The following is a 22198-nucleotide window of genomic DNA, read 5'->3' as shown; positions in this document are numbered from 1 at the left end:
TAGATTATCCCATGAATCAATTTCGAAGGAATAACCCCCTTTTGCATTTGCATGAGATAATTGCTCCTTCTGGCTGTTACACAGCAGATAATGGTGTGTTTGGAAAAACTGGGAGAAATACATAAGCGTCCTGCACTTTTTTTGAAGTTGCTTTAGCACCATCTGCAACACAGCCTACAGCTACAGCACTGTTGTGTCCATATGGTGTTTTCTTCGGTGGGATACTAGTACTACTCAGATACTTGTTTGATGTTCTAAGGATGGGTTTTTGGTACACAAATCCAGCAAGTGGTGTGTGGTATCTTGAGCAATGAGTGTTGAAAATGTAACCTCCAATTTAAAATCCGCTCAAATAGTTATTATTCTTTGTCATTTGTTGACCACGCAATGGGAAGATATCCAGCTTTAGCACATCAATGAAACAGACGAAGCAGCATCATTATTACGCAAGCCCTATACGGAGAGCTATTTATAGAAACATTGCCTTTGGAAGCACCTGCCAAGAGGCAGGATTAGAAGCAATTCACATAATTCAAGTTTTCAAGTTACTGCTTTCTTGGCCATCACTCTGCTTTGCATTTTGCATATTACAGTATTGGGCTGCAACGTCACATATGTTTACGTAGGCCTACTGATGTTTACCATCGTGTATGATAAGCTAGTTATGCATCCCATTTGGAAAGAGTGACTTTGAGTAGCGCTCGTCAATTTGAGTAACCGCAAATCCTTTATCCTGCATGGATTAAGGAATGGGTTTAAAACTGCTTTCATATCGTGTTTCTGCAAAAAGTAGAAAAACATAATGAATGCACTAGCGTCATTATGTAATATTTAACAATAAAGTATCCTCCTCATGACAATGTAATGGGCCTGTACAACCAGTACGCGGCGAACGTAACACGATTGCAGTTGTGCGTGCGTGCGGTCGTATTAGTAGATGGGGAAGTCTATGTGAAAGAAAAATCGCCTCCCAGTTTTCAGACTACAAAGGCAACATGCAAAGTGTTATATCGCATTAACCACCTACAAGTTTAACATTGAAGATCCTAAGCATGAGTCTTTGTTTACCCGATATATTTAGGAGAGATTACTATGGCTAGCAGGTGAGTTGTCGCTTTAACAAAGTGTGTATTGTGTCAGTTCCGGCTATATCCCATCTGCAAAAAAATCTTCCTAATGTTTTATAATGTAGTAATATGTGTGAAATAACGATAACGAAACAAAAAGAGAAGAATCGTTTCCTTTGGAATTACGCCTAAAGAAATTCCAATGCGCATGTGCTGCTGGAAGAAAGACATCTGGGTTATGTAGTTTTTACCTTCTTCAATCGCATAATCATAGTCAGATATAATCAGGCAGGCCTGTCTGTTTCTCTAGATTTATTTCAACATCGCATGGTTTAAAAGTATATAAAAGTACTTACTTTTTACATGCATGCATATGCTAATGAGAAACTGGTCTTTTCTATTTCATTTTAAATAATAGTATACTGCATGGAAAGATGTCTCAAAAAGAAGACGATGAAGCTGAAAAGTGGTAAGTTTATTAATGACATCGATGAAGTTGGAAAAAAGTTGTTATAACCCTTTAATTAAAATGCTTTTTATTCACAATCAGTCATCATTGCAGGTCCTAAAAATCCCCATAATTGGTATTCCAATAATTACACATACCGTAATCATTTGAAATGTTCATACTTGCTTTTTCAGCCTTCACCGCACTGACCTGTACATTGAGGTCCCTTCAACGTGTATGCCCATAGTTTACTCTCCAGATTACAACATCACCTTTATGGGTCTTGAAAAACTCCATCCCTTTGATGCTGGCAAGTGGGGAAAAGTCATTCACTTTTTGAAAGGTAGGCACAACAAATGTACCATGGCAGACCACAAGTCAAGTGTTCTTGAGCAGGGCATAGTATAATTTATGGATGACTCCAATCTCCTCTTAGAGAGGAGTGAGTCGAGGTGTGGGAAAGGCTCCTGGAGAAGAGAGAATCTGAGCAGTGAAGCAGAGATAATTAGAGAGTGTTGAACTCCCTCAGGGATCCTCTGCAGGTATTGCTGTCCTGCCTTTTAGCTGAAGGCATGAATGTTTCTCTGGCAGGACTTAACGTGAACTTGTTGTCAACATGGTCTACTGTCCTTTTTGCACTTTTCAACACTGTGTTATGTGACATGTGACATGCTTTTTCTTCTCAGAGGAGCAGTTCATCACTGAGGGGAACCTAGTAGAGGCCCGTGAAGCTACTGATGAAGACCTGCTCGTAGTTCACACCAAACAATATCTCAGAAAACTAAAGGTACCATAGGTAGCTCTTCTGTATTTTACCATGGCATTGGGCACCAATCCTCAAGTTATCCCCTTCTCCGTCCTCCACATGTCCGTTCCCTCCTCCTTCTTTTTCCATTACACACTGGAAGGTACTAATGAAGAATCATGAACCGATCTTAAGGATCATAAACAGATGAATTGACCTTAGGCTTTGTTAAGTTTAAGGGTCCTCTGGGGAACAAGAATTAAGGTTAATGTGTCATGTGTAAATCGTGAAATCCAGTTACGTTTTTATTTGATTTTAAAAGCACTTCATTGTGCTTTCCCTAGCCTTTACCATATTGTTATTCAAGCAGTGATGGACAGAGTGAGTACACAATTAGAATGCACCAGATTATCCCATGGGGGCCTTGATTCACATCCAAATCAATCAGGTCACAGTATGTTGAGCAGATCTCTCCGTTCTCTCAGCGGCTTCCATGAATAATACGCCAATTGAGTTGCTTGGTTGGATGGGGCAGACACAGTGGAGCAGGCGGTATTAGAAATGCTCAGCAGAACATAATCAGTTATTTCTGCTGAGCATTTCTAGACTCTCATAAGTACGTAAAGAGGAATTCTGACACAGTGTGTGATGAGACATGCTCTATCATGCTATTGTCTCTGGTGTACTGTAGGGATGCCACAGACTGATATTTAGGAAGTTGTGTCCGAGAATACCTATGTATTTATTCTCTCTTCTTTTAATGCATGCAGAACCATACAGATCTTGGAGAGCCCAAGAGAGGTACCTCAGTGTTCTGCTGTGAAAGAATGCATTGATTGTATATTTCCTTGGATCATATTTGAGATGGGAGACATGCCATGATAATACGATTTTGCCACCAGAGTCCTTCTAAAATAGTCATTTCCACATAGTGTATGTTATTATATGTTTGACTGTCAGCTGGTATACTGAACTCTACTGTATAACTGCTATAAATTTTGGAAAGGTGTGAACTCTTTCATATTTATGGCTTTTGTTTGCATTTTAGTGGTCACTAGTAGTGGCAACCATCACAGAGATCCCTCCACTCCTGTTCTTGCCTAATTTCCTGGTGCAAAGGAAGGTGCTGAGACCTCTGCGGACACAGACAGGAGGGACAATAATGGTAGGATTTGCATAGAATAAAAAAAGATATACCGTAGATTAATGAAGTAACTTCCTATCATTAATCACTTTAGAATGCGTTAGAAACACATTCACTCGTAAAAATATTGCCTTCTAGTGAAAGGGGCCGTTTCTCTCAGAAAAGCTATTTGAGTTATCCAGTATTCAGGATGACACCTTAGCTCCTCATGACTCACTCTAGAACATTGAGTAGAGCATAAGAGGCTCATAAGTACCTTGTACGGCCTTGTACATGTCTCTATTATTAATTATAGAAAGCATTCTTAGGAAGTGTTGCCAAACACTCTTTTAACCTTTCTTTAACTTGTAATTATAAAAAACGTTCGTTATGAAATGCTTCAGCAATACATTATCAAACTCATGCCTTTAAAAAGGTGGTGAGCTCTGTAATATTTAGATTTAATGAGTTGTACCATGATTAATCTCCCATATTGGAGACTATTGGCTCAAGATTATGTTGTTGTGGTGCCTGTCTTGTCCAGGACAAGTTGTTCCAGAATTGTGTATAGAAGTCAGAAGAGTCAGTACTGTTCTACTCTAAATATAATCTCCTGAAATAGTTTAGCTCCTGAATGCTACCTTTGTAAAACAGTCATCATCTTTAGCCATGTTAGCAAAATTCATTGTACTTGATGTTTTATGAAAATGCCAGTATTTTTAAGGACACGGTGCAAAGCTTCATTTTGGGCCCACACCTGAGGGAGATAGCATAACATTGGGAAGAGCAAGCTGCTTTCATGGTTTTGAACATCGGGGATAAAGGCGCTCCCAGGGATTTAACAGTACAGGTAGCAAAACCACAGAGTAAAAATTACTCATTTGAAATAACTATTAGCACAAATTACTTTGTACCCATCTTGCTTAGGAGATACAACTGTAGTTCTGTAGTTCTACTGAGTTTCTGCTCCTTGTTATTTGGTAATTGTATTCATTTTCTGTTTTATATTAATATAATGTTTTGTATTGATATTATGTTTTCTATTAATTACACACTTGCGATGAGATCAAGACTGGTTGCACTGTCAATATTACTTGTAACTCAAGTTATGGTTTGGTTGGCACTTCCATTCCAACAAAATCCAACTCACCAATTGCTGATAGTTCTGCGTTATCACAAGCAATCGCAAAGCCTACTCATGTAGTCAAAGTGATGGAGATGATCTTTTTCAGTTTTTTCTCTCTTGCTGCAGCATCACACCCATGATTGGGGCTGTTCTGGTAGTACTGGTTAAGGCATATTCAGCAGAAGATGTGAGAGGTGTCTTTCTGGCAAATTGTGCTAAAAGGTCATCATGGAGTCAGGTTTAACAAACTATAAGCAGTGAGGACCTTTGGTTCGAATGTAGTGTACGTCTATGAAACCATTAGTGTCAGCTCACTCTTTTGATATACTTTATGCATGATAAAAAAATACGATTCAGCATTTCTTTCATTTGCTTCCCAATCCATAGGATTACACAACACGAGCGTCATGCAAATCCTTGAGACCTATGATTGAAGCAGAGTATAATTCAGTCTTCCAAAATAAAATACAGTGTTTAAAAAAAAAGTGCTTGGTGCCTTTGACTAGAGTGAGTGTCTTTCTCCCTAGGTAGGGTTGAGTGGCACAATCCAGGCAGTGTGCGTGCATACATGCTAATATGTGTTATTACTTTTCCATCAGCGAGACATATTGGCTTTTACACACAGCCCTCAACTCTCGTCTCCTACCTTCAGGGTTCCTGTAAACTGAGTGCCACTGGGAGCAACTTCTCAGCTCTCTATTTTAATAAAAAAAAAAAGGCTTCATCTCTCTGTGAAATGAATAGCTGATATTGAGCATCTAACAGTATGGCTTTTTATATACTTTATTCTTTTCCTTGTCTTTGGGGGTTTGCATGGTGTTTTAGCACTACCGGTATATGGTTCCACTGCATCCACAAGATTCCTAAGAAAGAGATTTTAAAACATACAGTTGATTTTTTTAGGATCAAGAACGATTTATTCTAAATGACTGGTTCGAAACATTTCAAGTAGTTCCAAAGAGATATGTCCCAACAACGTGATTACTTGGCATCAAATGTAAATGTAAATGTAAATCAAGTGTGATTAGATAACATGCTGCTCATGCACGGATCACAGTCAGGGGATTAAGCCAGAATCTGAGTGGTAAAAGCCAAGCAGTCCTGTAGTCTTGGGATAAGCCATTGTTGTGTAGAGTGTATCTAAACTCATTGTTGGGCTTGATGTAATCGTCAAGGAGGAACTGCTCCACGTGTGCTGGCATATCTAAAGAGTTTCTCCCCGCTTTTATGTGTTTCGCTCTCTAAGATTAGGTAATGACATCAAGCACACCCACTGAGCACCAACACACTACACTACAAATACTTCTATATCCGAATTTAAAGATTAATGTTATTATACGGGAGGACGTGACTAACATGAGTAAGAATATTGTAGCAATGTATACTTCTGTGTGTCTAAGCAATAAGAAGTATTGTCTTTTCTCCAGGCAGGAAAGCTGGCCATCGACCGAGGATGGGCAATAAACGTAGGTAAGTTCAATTTCATTAATTCTTCCAGAGACGGACCTGACCTGTAATTAGACAATCAATCTTTGTGCACCCAAGTGGGAAGCCTCTAATGTGGGAACTGAGATACCCACTATATTCTATCAGTTCATTGACTACACCGTGACATTAAATCTAATGCTTCACAACTTTGTAATAAAGGCATTTTTCTTTTTTAAATTAATGCCAGATTACTTTTTTCATTATTGAATATGGCACTTTATTGGACAAAGCTAACTAAAAGGGTTACCAGTCACTTTACAGAGACTGTGTGAAGAATGGCAGGAGAGAAGGGCTTTTGGCTTTGTCTCTCCTCTAGACAACCATCTATAGTCAAATGGGTTTATCTAGTTGTGATTAGCAGGAGGTGTTTGGCTAACCAATGTTAGTTCGTTTCCGATTTGTGTCAACTGGGAGAGGAAATTGCATCATCAGACATTTTTCTGCAGCTCTTAAAGCTCTATTGATGAATCAGGAAAATATGTCTTGTTGTTTTGCATCAATAAACACAATTTTAATAGAGAGCTCAAGGCTATTTAAAGGCATACATAGTATTTATGGATTTTTGCCTACTTCTGAACAGTAAGGATATACTGTAGGTGGATGAATAATGCCTAAAGGATAATTTTGGTGGGTTATTTTATGCTGCTGAAAATGGTATGATAATCAAGTTCCCCCCAATCTCTTATTACTAGATGCAGCTCCACAAAACTATTTAATTATCCTAACCACAGACGGGCAAAGGGGACTGTAGCTCTAACCTGAATACATATGAATGACTCCAATTTAAAGGCCACTTCGTAATCACTCTGTCCCCAAAGACCCAGAAGTCACTTTTGGTGTGACCATGCTGCCGCTCTTTAGTCATGCAACTTTCTCATGGGTATCGCTCCAGCCTCCGGGCATTTGATATTTTTCTTGCCACTTCAGCTGTGTTTTGAATAGATGCCGCAAAGTTTGCCATTGAGTAGGCGGGGCCAGTAGTGGGTGTGTCGGGAGAAGGAGCGCTGCACCAGAACAGCGTTTTCCCTCCTCCCAAACCATCTCCTAATCAGCAAGTTGTTACACTATGCAATTTTCCAAAACCACAATTTGTATAAATACCAGCGGTCATTCAATACAATGTATTCATAGATCAAGGGTTTCTATTATGTTCACGTTACTCACGTGTACTGTATGCATTTACCCCAGATGGGCACATGATTCTTTTATATTACAAAATTAGCTTCTGCCTTCCAGAGTGAAGCTATGGACGGGTGGCTGATAGGAGACAGTGATTATCCAGTAAAGACCTGGCTCATCACACCGTATTAGTCCCCACCTTTTCGAGACAACAAGCATGCAATCAATTCTGTCAATGTCCCTAGTTGTAATAGAAAGAATTGGGGGCATAAAAATGGGGACTACAATACAGTCATCAGAACTATAGTGCTTCCTTCATGAAATGTGGTGTTCTGCACAAATCAAATCCTATCCTATGCCCATAAATCTGTACCTATAACCCTCAAGGAAAAACAAAAACGAAATGTAAGAAACCTATGGAGGAGCGATATAGTGAGGGATCCCCTCTTCCAGAGACTGTTGGTGTTACACAGAGTGGCATATAGGCATAGTACATTTAGGCAGGAAGTATAGAGATAAAAGTAAATATTTGTATGCCTTCTCAATATTGCCATGGGTTATGATACACACTTGGATATTACAAAGTAGATACTATAGGACATTTGGCAATGTGATGGAGAGCAAGATTAGTTTATGGCAAAAAAACAGGGTATCGCACCCACAGCCCATAGACGTCATAGCAGTAAAGAATGTTGGCATGTTATGGGACAAAGGTTTGCCGTTGGTCATGCATGCAACTCTGTCCGTGTCAAACCCATTCTGCTGGACTTGGAGGTCAAGACCAAAGCGCCTATGGGAAATAATAAATCATATTTATTTGATCTGAAGTGTATTAATTACAGAAATAGATTATTTCCATACATTTATTCAACTGAAGACTTTACACAATTATTTGTGGGTTTGCAGATCATCAACTATGTGTCATATCAACAGAAGTTTTACAATATAGGAAATATTTTGGATACAGCTCATACCTGAGAGGTTCCTGCCTCAATCCCTCCAATTGAACCTGGCCTGCATTGCTGAAGTGTTCTCGAGCCCCCAGACGAAGATGCACTGACAGTCGCTGCTTAATCCTCACACACAGTTCTAGTAACAATCCATGGGGGATGATGAGTGTCTTCATAAATCTTGTATTGTTTTATCTCTACATAGGTGAACTTCCATCGCAGCCTTTGAGTTAGGTTGTCTTTGTCTCTGCGCTCACTTTTTTCACACAACCCCCGTTTGTACTGTCGACACGTTATTGGCTATAGGGACCAGCCAAATTCCAAAATGATTCAATTATTCAACACATGGTGGAGCCGGTCTCACTGATATACAAATAAAATGGTGAGAAAACATACATTTTGTGAGCAAGATATCGAATTATTTTAATTTTACTGGAGCTTTAGACTGTACTCTTGAGCTTTAGAGTAACAATATACTGTTCTTCCATAGGACACCTATTTTCAAACAAGAAAAAAAAGCAAATGATGGTTGTTTTGAACAATAGAAGTGTGCGATACACAGTGCGGTGGCTGTTTAATGTCCCCGACACTAAGCTTTGCCTTCTGTTCAAGGCGGGGGCTTCCATCACTGCTCCAGTGACAAGGGAGGGGGTTTCTGTGCCTACGCAGACGTCACACTAGCGATAAAGGTACTGTGAAAAGGGGGAAGGTCCTTTTATGTCAAGGTCTAGTTGTTAAACATGCATCAAGGTTGCATTAAATGCTGGAATGTGTGAAATGTACTGTATGAGGTGAAATGATGATTTGCAATAGACCTTAACCAGTATTGAAATTATATTGATCTACAATTGAAACGGGTACTATTCATTATGAATGTTTTTTCTGGTCTTTTCATATCTCAGTTTCTGTTTGAGAGAGTGGAGGGTATTTCCATGGCCACTATCATCGATCTGGATGCTCATCAGGTGAGCCATAGTTATTTCTTATCTGACTGTCAATACATCCTTGCTTCTTCAGAAAAGGATGACAAGACCATCTGTTTTAGTGTGCTGATCCATGAGAACACAGAACTGGCTCCAAGCAAGAGTTCACTTTCTCACACTTAGTTGATAGGCAGTGAAAATCAGCTTTGTTAAAAGGGCTAAGATCATCAAAGGAATTATTTTCTGTATGCAGCTTTTGATCACAAATATCATTTCTACCTTGATGTTTGTAGTTTCTAATATAAAAGCTGATAAATGTTATTCTGAGTTAACTTTTTTGTTTAATTTGAGTTTAATTTAGCTGTAATTTAGATCCACTGAGTTTTAAATGTGATTGGGATCAAATTGTGAATATACTGTACCTCAACCATGGTCGTATATTCAGGACTACTTCACAATATCGCATAGTTAGGAAGAGAAATTGGGCTCATATTGACTTTGTCCCAGATAGTGTAACTTTTTTCCATAGTAGGGCAAGATGAAAGTCGATGTTTTTGCCTCCAAGCTTCAGTACTTGTACTGCTCTACCACTCTGGCAAAGTCAAATTGTGTGTGTGTGTGTGGGACTGGATGGGATCAGCACAACCCACCAAATAGGCAATCAGCACACAGAGCATGGGTACATAACTAGCAGTCACAAACCAGACACCAGGCACATTATTCCCTGGTGCAATCTAGCAACTCACAGCACACAGAAGGACTGTGGTAAAGTAACAACTTTCTGGATTGGGAGAGGTCTGTTCTGAAATGCCAGTTTGGAATTGTCCCTGTATTCAATGTCAATACAATATCTCAGAGGCCCTAACTGACCCTGTGGAGATAGGCAGTTCAGTATTGTCATCAGCAATATGCTAACTCAAGGACCACTGTGTCTTCATCCTATTGCTATATAAATAGTCTGTTCTTATTAACGATTTTCCAGCCCAGCATTTTTGTTGATATTTTAGGAGGCCTGATTAGCATATTTCTGTCCGAGTTGTGGTGTATTTAAGATGACTCATATCCACAACCAATTAGTCTTGCAAAGATTGTTAACATTGACAGTGGTTCAAGGTTGCCAAGGTTCATGGCAAATTTCCAAAGTACAGCTTTATTCATTTTGAAGCATGGCTTGATCCTAATGATTGTTTCTAACTATTGACTTATGCAAGGGATCCAATCAATACTCATGCAGTAAATAATTCATGAAGGCTGTCCAGAAAACAAAAGACCAAATGTGCTTGACGGCATAAAAATTGACCTAAAATGCCCCCTCAGCACAGTTTAGGGAAGGAGGAAGTGTGTTGGGGGTGGTGAGTTTGTGAAGATCCCAATTAAGGTGCTAGCATATTACACTCTGGAGTGCTCTTGTCTCTGCACCTGTGAATTCAGATTATGGTTAAATTGTGTTTCTCATTTAATGAGACAACCAATGGCTTCTGTAAAAACTCTGACAAGCCGGTAAGATTAACAAACATTACAAGGTCACCAAGAGAGTGGAATCTCACGCAACATCACAGTGTTCAAGACACATAGTGTACACATGTACCTTAACATGCACATGCAGATATCCAAGCATGCCTGATGAAACACCATACCAACACTTATTTTATTACTTTTTACAAAATTCCAATAGAGGACTCTTGCATTTTCCTCTGTGTCCAAACTAAGAACTATATGTACGTTTGACTGAACATAATCCCTCTCTCTCCCTGAGACAGTCAGGTTATGCAATGATTGATTATTTGATTGCAGTGATGGAAGTCTTCTGTTGTCATTTCACATGGATGAGTCTCTCCCGTGTGGAGGACCGTTTTAGGATGTTCTGTGTTGTACAATCCTGTTTCTGCTTGATGAATGGCCTTTGGCAGTCTGATTAGAGATCTATGGACACATTTGTTCAGATCTAGAGGATGTGAATGTCTGCACTGAGCTTCACATCCCTGGATCCCTCAAAGCCCTGCAGGCTGGCGTGGACCAAATGGATCAGCAGGTCCATTTCTTCTGCCTTTGAGGCATTAATACTTAGCCTGGCACCCAGAGACTTTAGATGACAAATGGATGGGTAGAAGTAAAGAAGGATTGAGTTGCTGTGACTTTGGTATGAGTTTCTATGCCCATGGACATCCCAGAAATATGTATGTCCCATATTACCCTTCACTCTCAGAGGCCATCAGAGGTAGACACATTTCTCTAAATGGAATCTATCAACACTGGAATGTAACATGATGTATAGGATGGGCATGTAATTTGAATGCACCTTTCCATGTACACCCCAATGGGTACACCAGTGCCCACCAAAGGTGTTCGGCACTGACATACAGTAATAGTTTATGGGTCCGGTGTTTACAGGTCTTATTCCTACCCTTATTCCCTAACTTTATGTTAGTATGTTCCTCACTGTGTTACAGGGAAATGGACATGAGAGGGACTTCCTGGAAGACAGACGGGTTTTCATCATGGATGTCTATAATCGCTACATCTATCCTGGAGATGGCTATGCCAAGAGTGAGTCAAACCAGAACATCTTGTCCGCTTACATATTTCCGATGGGGTGTGGAACTGCCCTTCTGGTGCAAGGGAAGCACACATGACACTTTTTCTTACAAAAGACAATTTTTACCTAAATGGAATAAGTATCCAAAATATATATTTTAATCAAGGTGACCCAGTGATCTTTTGTGCTTTAATCAAACTAATACTGTGGCTGTTGGTGGCGCACACTATTGCGATGCATGTTGGTGGTATCTGTTGTTGGCGGCAAATGCTAGTGCAGTGCCCATTGGTGGCTAACAAGATGCAGTTATATTTATTACTTGTGAGATATATGGTTCCATTGCTTGGTGCAGCTCTACATGGCGGCAAACTTGTTTATATATTTATATTTTTAGTCGCAAACCCCTCATCCAAACAAATCAGAGGCGACACTGCACGTGCCTGGGTCCGAGCAATCCACATGGAAAATGTCTACTTCATACAGTGCCCAGTTCTTGAGACACAGACAGATGCACACAGACAGAATTCCAGCCTTTCTATTTAGATGAGAAGAGTCTGCTGCTCTGAACAGGAGAGCTGGTGTTTCCTCCTGTTCCAGCCCCTAGATGTCACTGACTGCCATTTTAATTATGCTTAATTATTCTGTAAAAAATTCTGTTGATCCATCCACACTACTGCAGCACCTCTGCTCACAGATTGCAGTATCTCTCTCACCTGAGAGACCATTTAACAATAAAATAAAAGCATAACACATTTAGTCTCTCAGTACAGTGAAGATGACAGAGAACACATACAATGACTTAATCTCACCATTAAGAATACTCACTGTCATGGTTGTGTGGCTTTATTAAAATGGACTTTAGATTTTATAGTTTTAATTGCATGCTACTGTACTCTTTGAATAATAGGAGATAGTTTTATATAGCTCCTTGTGACAAAGTTAACGTAAGACCATGCAAATTCTGGTTGTTCATTATAAAGCCCTTAGAACCTCACCCTGCTTTGTGTTTTCTCTTGCAGAGAATAATTTATTTTGCGTTTAAGTAACTTCAAAGACAAAACACCATAGTAGTGGACACTGCTTTCCCACAAGTCCTCATATGTCATTGAAAGTCTTAAATGCCAGTTAAACAGCTGCTAATAAACTTCAATTCAAATAGTCAAATGAATTGTTTCTACCCATTCTTTACTTAATTATGGAATTGAAGAGATAAAAGCCAATTAACTTATTTTTTTTCCAATTACATACTACATATTTCTTTTATATACTGTACTTTATATAGTAATTAAGTGGGGGAATAGAAACTTTGCTTATCTAAAATGTGTTTAAGGATTTAATTATATGTTGCTTAGTTACATTTCAAGAGAAAACTCCACTTAGTTTTACACCTTCTGCATTGCATAAGCCACTACAATAAACTTTTGTGACATTCAGTTGTTTATTACATTATCCAACAGTATTACTGTGAGTAAAAGTGCATGGTAAAAGACTTGACAGGACTAACCATGTCTTGTTAGGGGCCATTAAGAGGAAGGTGGAGCTGGACTGGGGGACAGAGGACTCTGAGTACCTCCAAAAGGTGGAGCTCCACTCTGAAGGGGCCCTCAATGAGGTGCGGCCTGATATCATCATCTACAATGCTGGGACAGACATCCTGGATGGTGACCCCCTCGGAGGTCTGGCCATTTCTCCACAGGTACTACAATAGGTACACATACACAAAGATATGGCATCACTTAGTATTGGTAATTGCCTTGTATTCGTGATATTATTGTAATGTGTACAGTAAAAGTTTAGATAAAAAGTCAACAATATCTTTGGAAGCCACAGTGGAAATCAGGTGAACATCCAAAATAGATTTCAGTAGTGAAATTATTGGCTTTTATTTTCTGGCTGATGTAACAATGACCAAAAGCTATTCATCTGTGAAAAATGTGCACTCCCAATTTTTGGATAGGAACCAGCCCCATGACTTTATTTCATCATGACAGATGAGATCCCACCCAGTCCCCAGAGGAACACAATATCTTTCTTTCCTCCCAGGCTCCTCTGTTTTGCTCCTTCTTATGAATTCATGAAATATCTGCCAAATCCTTTAGGGGACATAAACATACAACACAGATGTAAACATCACATTAGCTGCCCTGCAAGATTTAGACAAGCTGGTTTCCATCATTGGTCATGAAAAGACTGACAGACCTCTCGTCTCCCCTCCCCTCTCCTCTCTTCAGGGGATAGTAAAGAGGGATGAGATTGTTTTCAGGGCAGCTCGGAGACGGGGCATACCCATTCTCATGGTGACGTCAGGGGGATACCAGAAGAAGACGGCCCGCATAATTGCTGACTCCATACTCAACCTGCAGCGCCAGGGCCTGATAGGGGATGACCAGGGGACGGGGCTGGCAGATGGGGTAGGGCCACTAAGTTTTACCCACATGTCTGCTGGGTCAGTACTCAATGCCATCTGAATGCGTCTGATTCTGGTTTACATCTGTGACTGCAGTAGTTTCATTGTAATATACTTACTTGATATGCAGATACAAAGGAGAAAGGTGTTGGGCTACCATATCAGGCTGGGACAGTACATTGTAATGTTGGTACTAAACCTGTTAATATTTCAGTACAGGGGGATTCATTGGATATATATGAGGGGGTTTACACATTGCCTGTTGCACATGCAGAACAACAACAGAAATCATTTTAGTGGATGGTCTTTTAATTTTGCATGAGTTGGCAAAAGGATTCAAAGGGAATAATGACTTCTGTACAGATATCTAGACTTTTTCCCTATATTGACAGTTCATAAATATTTCATAACGAGAGAATAATTAGTTTTTTGTTTCATTTCAATGAAAGTCAACATTCCAGAAAGTAATTACTTTGCACGCCATGAAATCAGATGACCAGAACAGTAAGTAAAGATTTCATATTGTAATCCTCTGTATCCCAAGATTTATGCCAGTATTCTTGGTTTATTTTCTTTTGTTCATTATTTTCTTACCTGATTCGAGTCAGTCTAAAAGCAAGGTAATTACACGAGAGAGTGGAAATATAAGGGATGACTAATGTTTCTGTCTTTAATCACTGATTTTGTGTTTCTAATGACAATGGTGTTTGATTAATGAACCATAGATACATTTGCACTTAGCAGTTTACTAGTATCTCTACTGTAGCTGCGCTTGTTGTGTTTCATATGAGCCTTCCCTCTTTAATATGACAATGTAATAGCATAAGACTAAGACCTTTCCAATGGGACCTGAAACAAAATACAATTTGTGTTCTGAACTTATAAAAATGCCTTGTTGTTTAAAAAAATAGATGTAATGGTTCTGTCATCTTGAGATGAAAATGGTGATGAACAAGCCTGTACCTTCTTCATTCTGTGAATTTTGTACCATTAATGCAAACTTTAATTTGTATTTTACTGTCTGCCATGTTCACTCATGGTTGTGAGCAGATGTCCCTGGAGTTGTATAAATTATAGGGGCTTGACTTATTTATCCACAGGTTGATTAATTGAGCACCTGGAACTATTTTCCAGACTGAGCACTTCACAGCGAGAGCTGGAGATTACACTGTCTGGTCGGCTCTTCTGTTTTTTCAACTCTGTTGAGGTCAAGTTAAGTTAATTTTCATGTGTTAACTAGACAAAAAAACAATGCATTGATTACAATGTAAAGGTACTAGCACAGATTCATGGTTAGCTCAAGTGAAAATGTTATTTTACCCATTAGAGATTTTCGCTCTTGCTTTGTTGCTTCCACACACACAGTGACTGCACCAATCCTTCACAAACGGAGTGAAATCACAGGCCCATTTTGATCTTCCTCCTGAGTACCAGGTGCTTGACTTAAGTGTGAGAAGTGTTCATGAAGGTTTTCCAAAGGAGACAAATTTTAATGTCAAGGGTTCAAAGAGGAAATCATTGACCAAATTGCTGGTACGATGGTTTGAGAGTCGTATGATGACATGGACAATAAACTAAGTTATGGAATAAAATCCCTGAGATAATTTTTATGTAAATTGCTTTATTGGAAGTGTAAACAGTCATGCCTGTAAGGATTTTTAAAGGTATTGGATATTTGTTATCCTACATTAATGTCAATCTAGACCAATGAGAGGCGTAAAGAAAGGCAGAGAAGAGAGCCTGTATTTGAAGGACATGTCATAAAACATGAAATGTACCCTTCTTGGTTTTGGATATTGTTAGATGGATTACTAATCAGACGAACAATGTCATTGCTCATTTCAAGACTCTTTTAAGAAGTGTGCTGCTTGTGAATGGAGGTGGACACATTGTCATCATCTCTATATTTAATTATAACTCTAAAATAGCACCTATATGTGGTTCATACAGAGTATATCAACCTAATGAGTTCTTTGTCTGCATCTTGGAAATGAAATGTAACAGCCAAAACATATTGTCTATTTAAGATTTATATATTTATGACAAAATCACAAATGGCACAAATGATAACGTAATAAATCCTAACAAATCCACTTTTTGTTGTCTATAGTTGTGTAATATTCTGACCAAATATGCTTAAACAATGATGCATTTTAATGCAGCGCTACCCACTGTATGTCATGGAGTTCTCCCAGTGGTGTTTTTGTGAGACAGCGATAAACATCTAAGCACCTGTACTTCCTACAAGCTGGCCATTGAAAAACTACAAAAGAATTGAAACACATTTTATAGCCGCACCATGCTGTTCCACTTTTACACCAACGTCATTACTGGCAGCTAACTTGAGGCACTGTGTTCAATAATGATTCTTTTTATAGAACCTGAGGTAATGCCTTTAATGTGCTTTTAATGGTTTTCACTTTGAAAAGGTTTCCTCTCAGACACCCCTTCATCATGCCACAATCTGACATGTTTATTTTGGGATCATCATGTGACCCTTATTCAATCCTACCATCACCTTTGCCATATCGACATGGCTCCACAAAATTCCTCTGCCACCCTCTGCTGCCCTGACATCATTAAGAAAACAATTTTGGGCCTCAGGCCTCTTGTTACTTCTCCCTCATAGTAAGAGGACCAAAATGCATGCCATGGTGCCACTGTAATATAGATGTAAATGCGATCAGACGAAGGTATTAGAGCTTGCTTAGGTGCTTAAATTCAGCCTGCAGCCATGAAGGGAACTTAGCTCAATAGGATGTCTAGATAAGATCTCTAGTCAAGAGGATGTCTAGATGCAGTTCCTTCCATGTTATGAGAATTTTCCTGGGGACATTTATTGAGGACTGAATGACTGATGAGTGGGCAATTTATTACAGGATTATCACTCAAATGAGTGATCTACAAACAGTATTAGTCATGATTAGTCATGTGTGAAAAATGTCAGAAGCAGCAATGACATCCTTAAAACATCCAGAATACAGTTATATGAAGTAAAAGACAGAAAAAATAGACACAGCATCCTGTTTGTAGTTGTACAGTATCAATGTTGCCTACTGTAAAAGGGTACATTCTACTGTAAAAGGGTGCATTTTAACATTGCCTCTTTCCCAATAACTCAGTCCCTCTACAACCACTTCTGTATGGAGCATTTCTATGTTTGAACCCAGGCCAAAAATACTTTTTGTAACGTTGGAAAATCACTTTATTTTTGCTTGAAATGGCTTCATTAAGGAAGCTGTTGACCCAACTTTGGCCAGACATTCTCTCAGACTCTTGCCGTTTTTCGTTCCCAGTCAAATATTAAAGTCACAGAGTGATGTTGGACCAGATTCTAACTGACTCTCCATCACTCACTCATCTGAGTGGGACCGGAGCCAGCCACGTCGGGTCCCAGCAGACAGCCCCATTACCTCCCATAAGTGGCACCTGTACTGCGCAGGAAGTCACAAGCCCTGGAAGTTGGACCGGAGGAGATGTTATTAAAATTCCTGTCACAGTGAATTTCCAGCAGAGTGACAGAGGCACGCGGGCTGACGGAGGCTCACGGGCTGACGGAGGCTCACAGGCTGACGGAGGCTCACGGGCTGACGGAGGCTCACGGGCTGACGGAGGCTCACGGGCTGACAGAGGCACGCGGGCTGACGGAGGCTCACGGGCTGACGGAGGCTCACAGGCTGACGGAGGCTCACGGGCTGACGGAGGCTCACGGGCTGACAGAGGCTCACGGGCTGACGGAGGCTCACGGGCTGACAGAGGCTCACGGGCTGACGGAGGCTCACGGGTTGACGGAGGCTCACGGGCTGACAGAGGCTCACGGGCTGACGGAGGCTCACGGGCTGACAGAGGCTCACGGGCTGACAGAGGCTCACGGGCTGACGGAGGCTCACAGGCTGACGGATGCTCACGGGCTGACGGAGGCTCACGGGCTGACGGAGGCTCACGGGCTGACAGAGGCTCACGGGCTGACGGAGGCTCACGGGCTGACGGAGGCTCACGGGCTGACGGATGCTCACGGGCTGACGGAGGCTCACGGGCTGACGGAGGCTCACAGGCTGACGGAGGCTGACGTATACCTGCCGTGATCCAAACCAAACGCTTATTCACAAACAGATTTTCCAAAGTAGAAGCGGCAGGAGCAAATTATATAGGCACTGTGTGGCAGAGATCAGGGAACCGTTCTGTTTTACGTAGGGAAGTTCAGCTACACTCGTCTGACACTACAGTGACAGCTGTGGAGTTGAAGTGTTGCAGACCTGTGTTTACTACTGTGTTCAACAAGAAGCAAACATTTACCGCTCTCAACATCTAATTGAAAGGATTTATAGGAGGTCTGCTGCTTTCAGAATGTGTGTTTGTGCTGACAAATATTACTTCCTCTGTGTGAGTTGAGACTGATCGTGTGTCAGACATACCTCCTGCTGGCTTCTCCTGGAGTGACTAATGGAGATTTATCTTCAGTTGTTTTGTTTCTCCAATCCCATTTTATGTATGCCTTGCAACAAAAGGGGTCCAAGATGTGTGATGGATTATGAATTAGCTCCCCTGCATTGCAAAGAGAATATTAAGTGTTTTTTAAGTGGTCTCTTTCACTATTTGCAAAAGTTCCCTTCCTTAATGGGATACTCTTTGAAAGATGTGGCTGCTTTTGTTTGTACATAGAGAAACAGCTGCTCAAAACTGACCTTCACTCACAAACCATTTCACATTGTGCAAGACCCCGGAGAGTTTGGGCTTTGTTTCTACTTTATACGCATTTCTCTCTGATTACTGTGCCACTTGCAAAGAGTGCTTGGCACATGCATGGTCCTGTTGGATCCTGCTGGTCTGTCCTGGGTCTGGGGTCAAAGGGAGTCCTGTTGGATCCTGCTGGTCTGTCCTGGGTCTGGGGTCAAAGGGAGTCCTGTTGGATCCTGCTGGTCTGTCCTGGGTCTGGGGTCAAAGGGAGTCCTGTTGGATCCTGCTGGTCTGTCCTGGGTCTGGGGTCAAAGGGAGTCCTGTTGGATCCTGCTGGTCTGTCCTGGGTCTGGGGTCAAAGGGAGTCCTGTTGGATCCTGCTGGTCTGTCCTGGGTCTGGGGTCAAAGGGAGTCCTGTTGGATCCTGCTGGTCTGTCCTGGGTCTGGGGTCAAAGGGAGTCCTGTTGGATCCTGCTGGTCTGTCCTGGGTCTGGGGTCAAAGGGAGTCCTGCAGCTTGATTTAAGGAGGCGCTGCTCCGAACACTCTGTTCCAAAAGTGACCTACGCGATGAGTCAAAAACAATGAGATCACATTATTGCCCTGCCAAACATTACAACTCCCGACAACACCCAACAACAGCAGCTTCCTTCTTGCAGATGGCATCACTGCTTTTAATACTGCACATATATCTTATTTGCCGTATGTTCAAATACTAGCAGCAACAATCAGAAATGATTTGTTGACATCTCCCTCTCAATGATTCAGTTCTGAATTATCCATTGTAATGTTGTGCTCTCCTGCTGTCAATTGCTTTCAAAATGTCATGCATTGAGAGGTTCTCGGGAAAGTGAAAATACATTTTTCAAGGCCTGACATTTTTATCCATAAAAGCATGTTACTAAATGCATTGCAGGTAGTTATGTTTGGTTCGGATGATCCTTAATGCTTTGGGTATTGCGATGGTCTGATTGCCCCAGAATGACTCCAGTTGTCCAGTTTGGTCACAAATGGTCATGAATTATCAATTGTAGTTGTAATATAGCCCTCCAACCAGCAGGTGGCCATTGAAAGCATCAGCAGTAAACCCACACAACATTTGGGCCAAATTATACAATCAGTGTATGGAGAAATTCTGCATAGTTTCCTATTTTGCATAGCTCTTCCTTTTGATTTATCATGTTTGATATTGGAATTATATCTCTATAGTCTATCATTTGTTCAACACATATAGTACATGTTATGAGTAATACAAATGAAAGTCCCTTGTTTCTATTGTATTTTGATTTTGATGAGTGCTTTAATGTGCACAACATGCATCTCTGTTTTATTTTCTTCACGTTTGATGTGCAGAGGTACAGAATCAAAGAGCTGTAGAGTCAGGTGTCAGGTGGCTGAGCGGTTAGGGAATCGGGCTAGTAATCAAAAGGTTGCCGGTTCGTTTCCCCGCAATGCATAATGACGTTGTGTTCTTGGGCAAGGCACTTTACACTACTTGCCTCGGGGGAATGTCCCTGTACTTTCTGTAAGTCTAGATAAGAGCGTCTGCTAAATGACTACATGTAAATGTAATATAGACAGAGGTACGGTACAGAACCACAGAGCTGTAGACAGACGTACAGAACCACAGAGCTGTAGACAGACGTACAGAACCACAGAGCTGTACACAGAGGTGCAGAACCACAGAGCTGTACACAGAGGTGCAGAACCACAGAGCTGTACACAGAGGTGCAGAACCACAGGGCTGTAGACAGACGTACAGAACCACAGGGCTGTAGAAAGGGGGAAAGAACCACAGGGCTGTAGACAGACGTACAGAACCACAGGGCTGTAGACAGACGTACAGAACCACAGGGCTGTAGACAGACGTACAGAACCACAGGGCTGTAGAAAGGGGGAAAGAACCACAGGGCTGTAGAAAGGGGGAAAGAACCACAGAGCTGTAGACAGAGGTGCAAAACCAGAGGAGCTAACAGATAGCACATTACATCTTCTTCAACCATTGAGGCATATGCCCGCCCCTGAAAGGAAACCAAATAATAATCTATCATGTTGACACACATACAAAGAAAACATTGTATCTTCACAAAAAATAAGTATTTCCATTCTTATTCTAAAATAAGAACAAAATAAAAGATTTAATTTTTTGTATTTGATTGATAGACGTTCTTTATTGTTCATTTAAAGGAGGAAGAAGAGCTTTTGGAGGTCATAAACAGTACTGTAGTCCCAAATGTTGATTACTTGACCCATGAAAAGTCTTCCTCTTGGATATTGGCAGTCTGCTGTCTAGACAACAAAGAAGGCATATGCCAGGATCTGTTTGATCGACCGTTAAGATACAAACAGAGACCAAGGGGTTTTATTCATTCACCCCAGATACAGGTGCCTGAGCTCCCCTTTAAAACAACCACCATCCACACCCAAGCATCTACATTCAGTCAGGGCAGTAACAAGCAGGAAAACAGCATGTCTTTACAGGATGATTTGTTAGATGTTTATTTACAAGGTATGTTTCACATTATCAGTCTTAGGATGTCTGACATTTTGGATGGTAGAAAACCACATGACTATTGCAGTGGGTACAAGTACTGTATTTTGATGTTCATTCTTTTGTTTGTTTCGTACTGTACAGTTAGGGTGTATGCATGTATCCATGCAGACTGGTAGCCATGTCAAACTGTATACTATGTAAAGGCACACATGCCAGTTGAAATAATAGCACATGCTGTACAATACACTATAATATAATATCACAAGATTATTTTTGTTTGTTCTCATACAAAATCTCAAGATTCACATGTATTTTACCTGCATTTGCATCTTTATTTGACTTAAATATTGGATCTTTAATTTGAGTGTTTTTACAGTAACATGTGTAGAGGATATGCCAGTGATTTCTGTCCTTGGTGATCTAGCCACATCGAGAGATGAGCCAAACACATCCAGATGCTGCTGCTATCTCTCCAGTCCCCCTCCTGCCCAAGCATGGGTCAGCTGCCTTCAACCTCCCCCTGTCTGGAAGATGTTCTCTAATACCAGGCAGGAATTCTTGGCAAGACAAAACAGAAACCTTCAACTGAGGCTAGATGAATTGGAGCTACAGTATGTCAAAGTATATAAATGGCCTCATGCAGAGCATAATTTCAAGCATTAAAATTCAGCTTATGTCTGCTATAATATTGAGTTGATCTGAAGAGAGATCTAATTTTAAGGTTGTATGGCAAAAGGGGAGATCATTTTGCTGGTTTTAAGAGTGGGACTAAATGGGTGAGAGCAGCTGGTATGCTCCAATCTGCAGACATTCCTGCACCCACACCCAATATGTATTTTTATTTCCAATGTCAATTATACACATTTTGCAGATGATTATGCTGATTGAAATAATAGTGAAGTGTTCCTCTGAGTCTGCCAATAGCATTTAAATACAAAGTGGACTCGATTGCTATGCGTCACATACTGTAGTTGTGGTACAGAATGAAGGTATAAGGACCATTTAGACCCTCCATCAAGCACAATCATGATCCCCCTCATATGTAATGGCTTTATTCACCATCAGAAAGTAGAACCAGTCAGAATGATTGTAGTAGT

The 22198-nt window shown here is 40.7% G+C and overlaps 1 protein-coding gene across 4 annotated transcripts; it reads left to right on the top strand.

The window, feature by feature from the left end:
• Positions 1-963: 963 nt before the first annotated feature.
• hdac11 (histone deacetylase 11) lies at positions 964-16017 on the top strand. 4 transcript variants are annotated; one of them, XM_067236645.1, is made up of 13 exons: positions 964-1103; positions 1486-1536; positions 1710-1858; positions 2202-2302; positions 3309-3425; positions 5937-5979; positions 8679-8755; positions 8969-9031; positions 11440-11536; positions 13043-13221; positions 13757-13936; positions 14382-14436; positions 15033-16017. In XM_067236645.1, the coding sequence occupies exons 1-13, from the start codon at positions 1093-1095 to the stop codon at positions 15035-15037; spliced, it is 1128 nt and encodes a 375-aa protein (XP_067092746.1). In that variant the 5' UTR covers positions 964-1092; the 3' UTR covers positions 15038-16017. The 4 variants fall into 4 exon arrangements, with proteins under 4 accessions (XP_067092746.1, XP_067092752.1, XP_067092738.1 ...); XM_067236651.1 differs by lacking the exon at positions 14382-14436; XM_067236637.1 differs by having other exon boundaries at positions 14382-16017.
• Positions 16018-22198: the final 6181 nt, after the last annotated feature.

The sequence above is a fragment of the Osmerus mordax genome, chromosome 1 (genome assembly GCF_038355195.1).
Source record: "Osmerus mordax isolate fOsmMor3 chromosome 1, fOsmMor3.pri, whole genome shotgun sequence".
Classification (NCBI taxonomy): Eukaryota; Metazoa; Chordata; class Actinopteri; order Osmeriformes; family Osmeridae; genus Osmerus; species Osmerus mordax.
The sequence above is the reverse complement of the archived record's forward strand: the minus strand, read 5'-3'. Positions and strand labels throughout refer to the sequence as shown.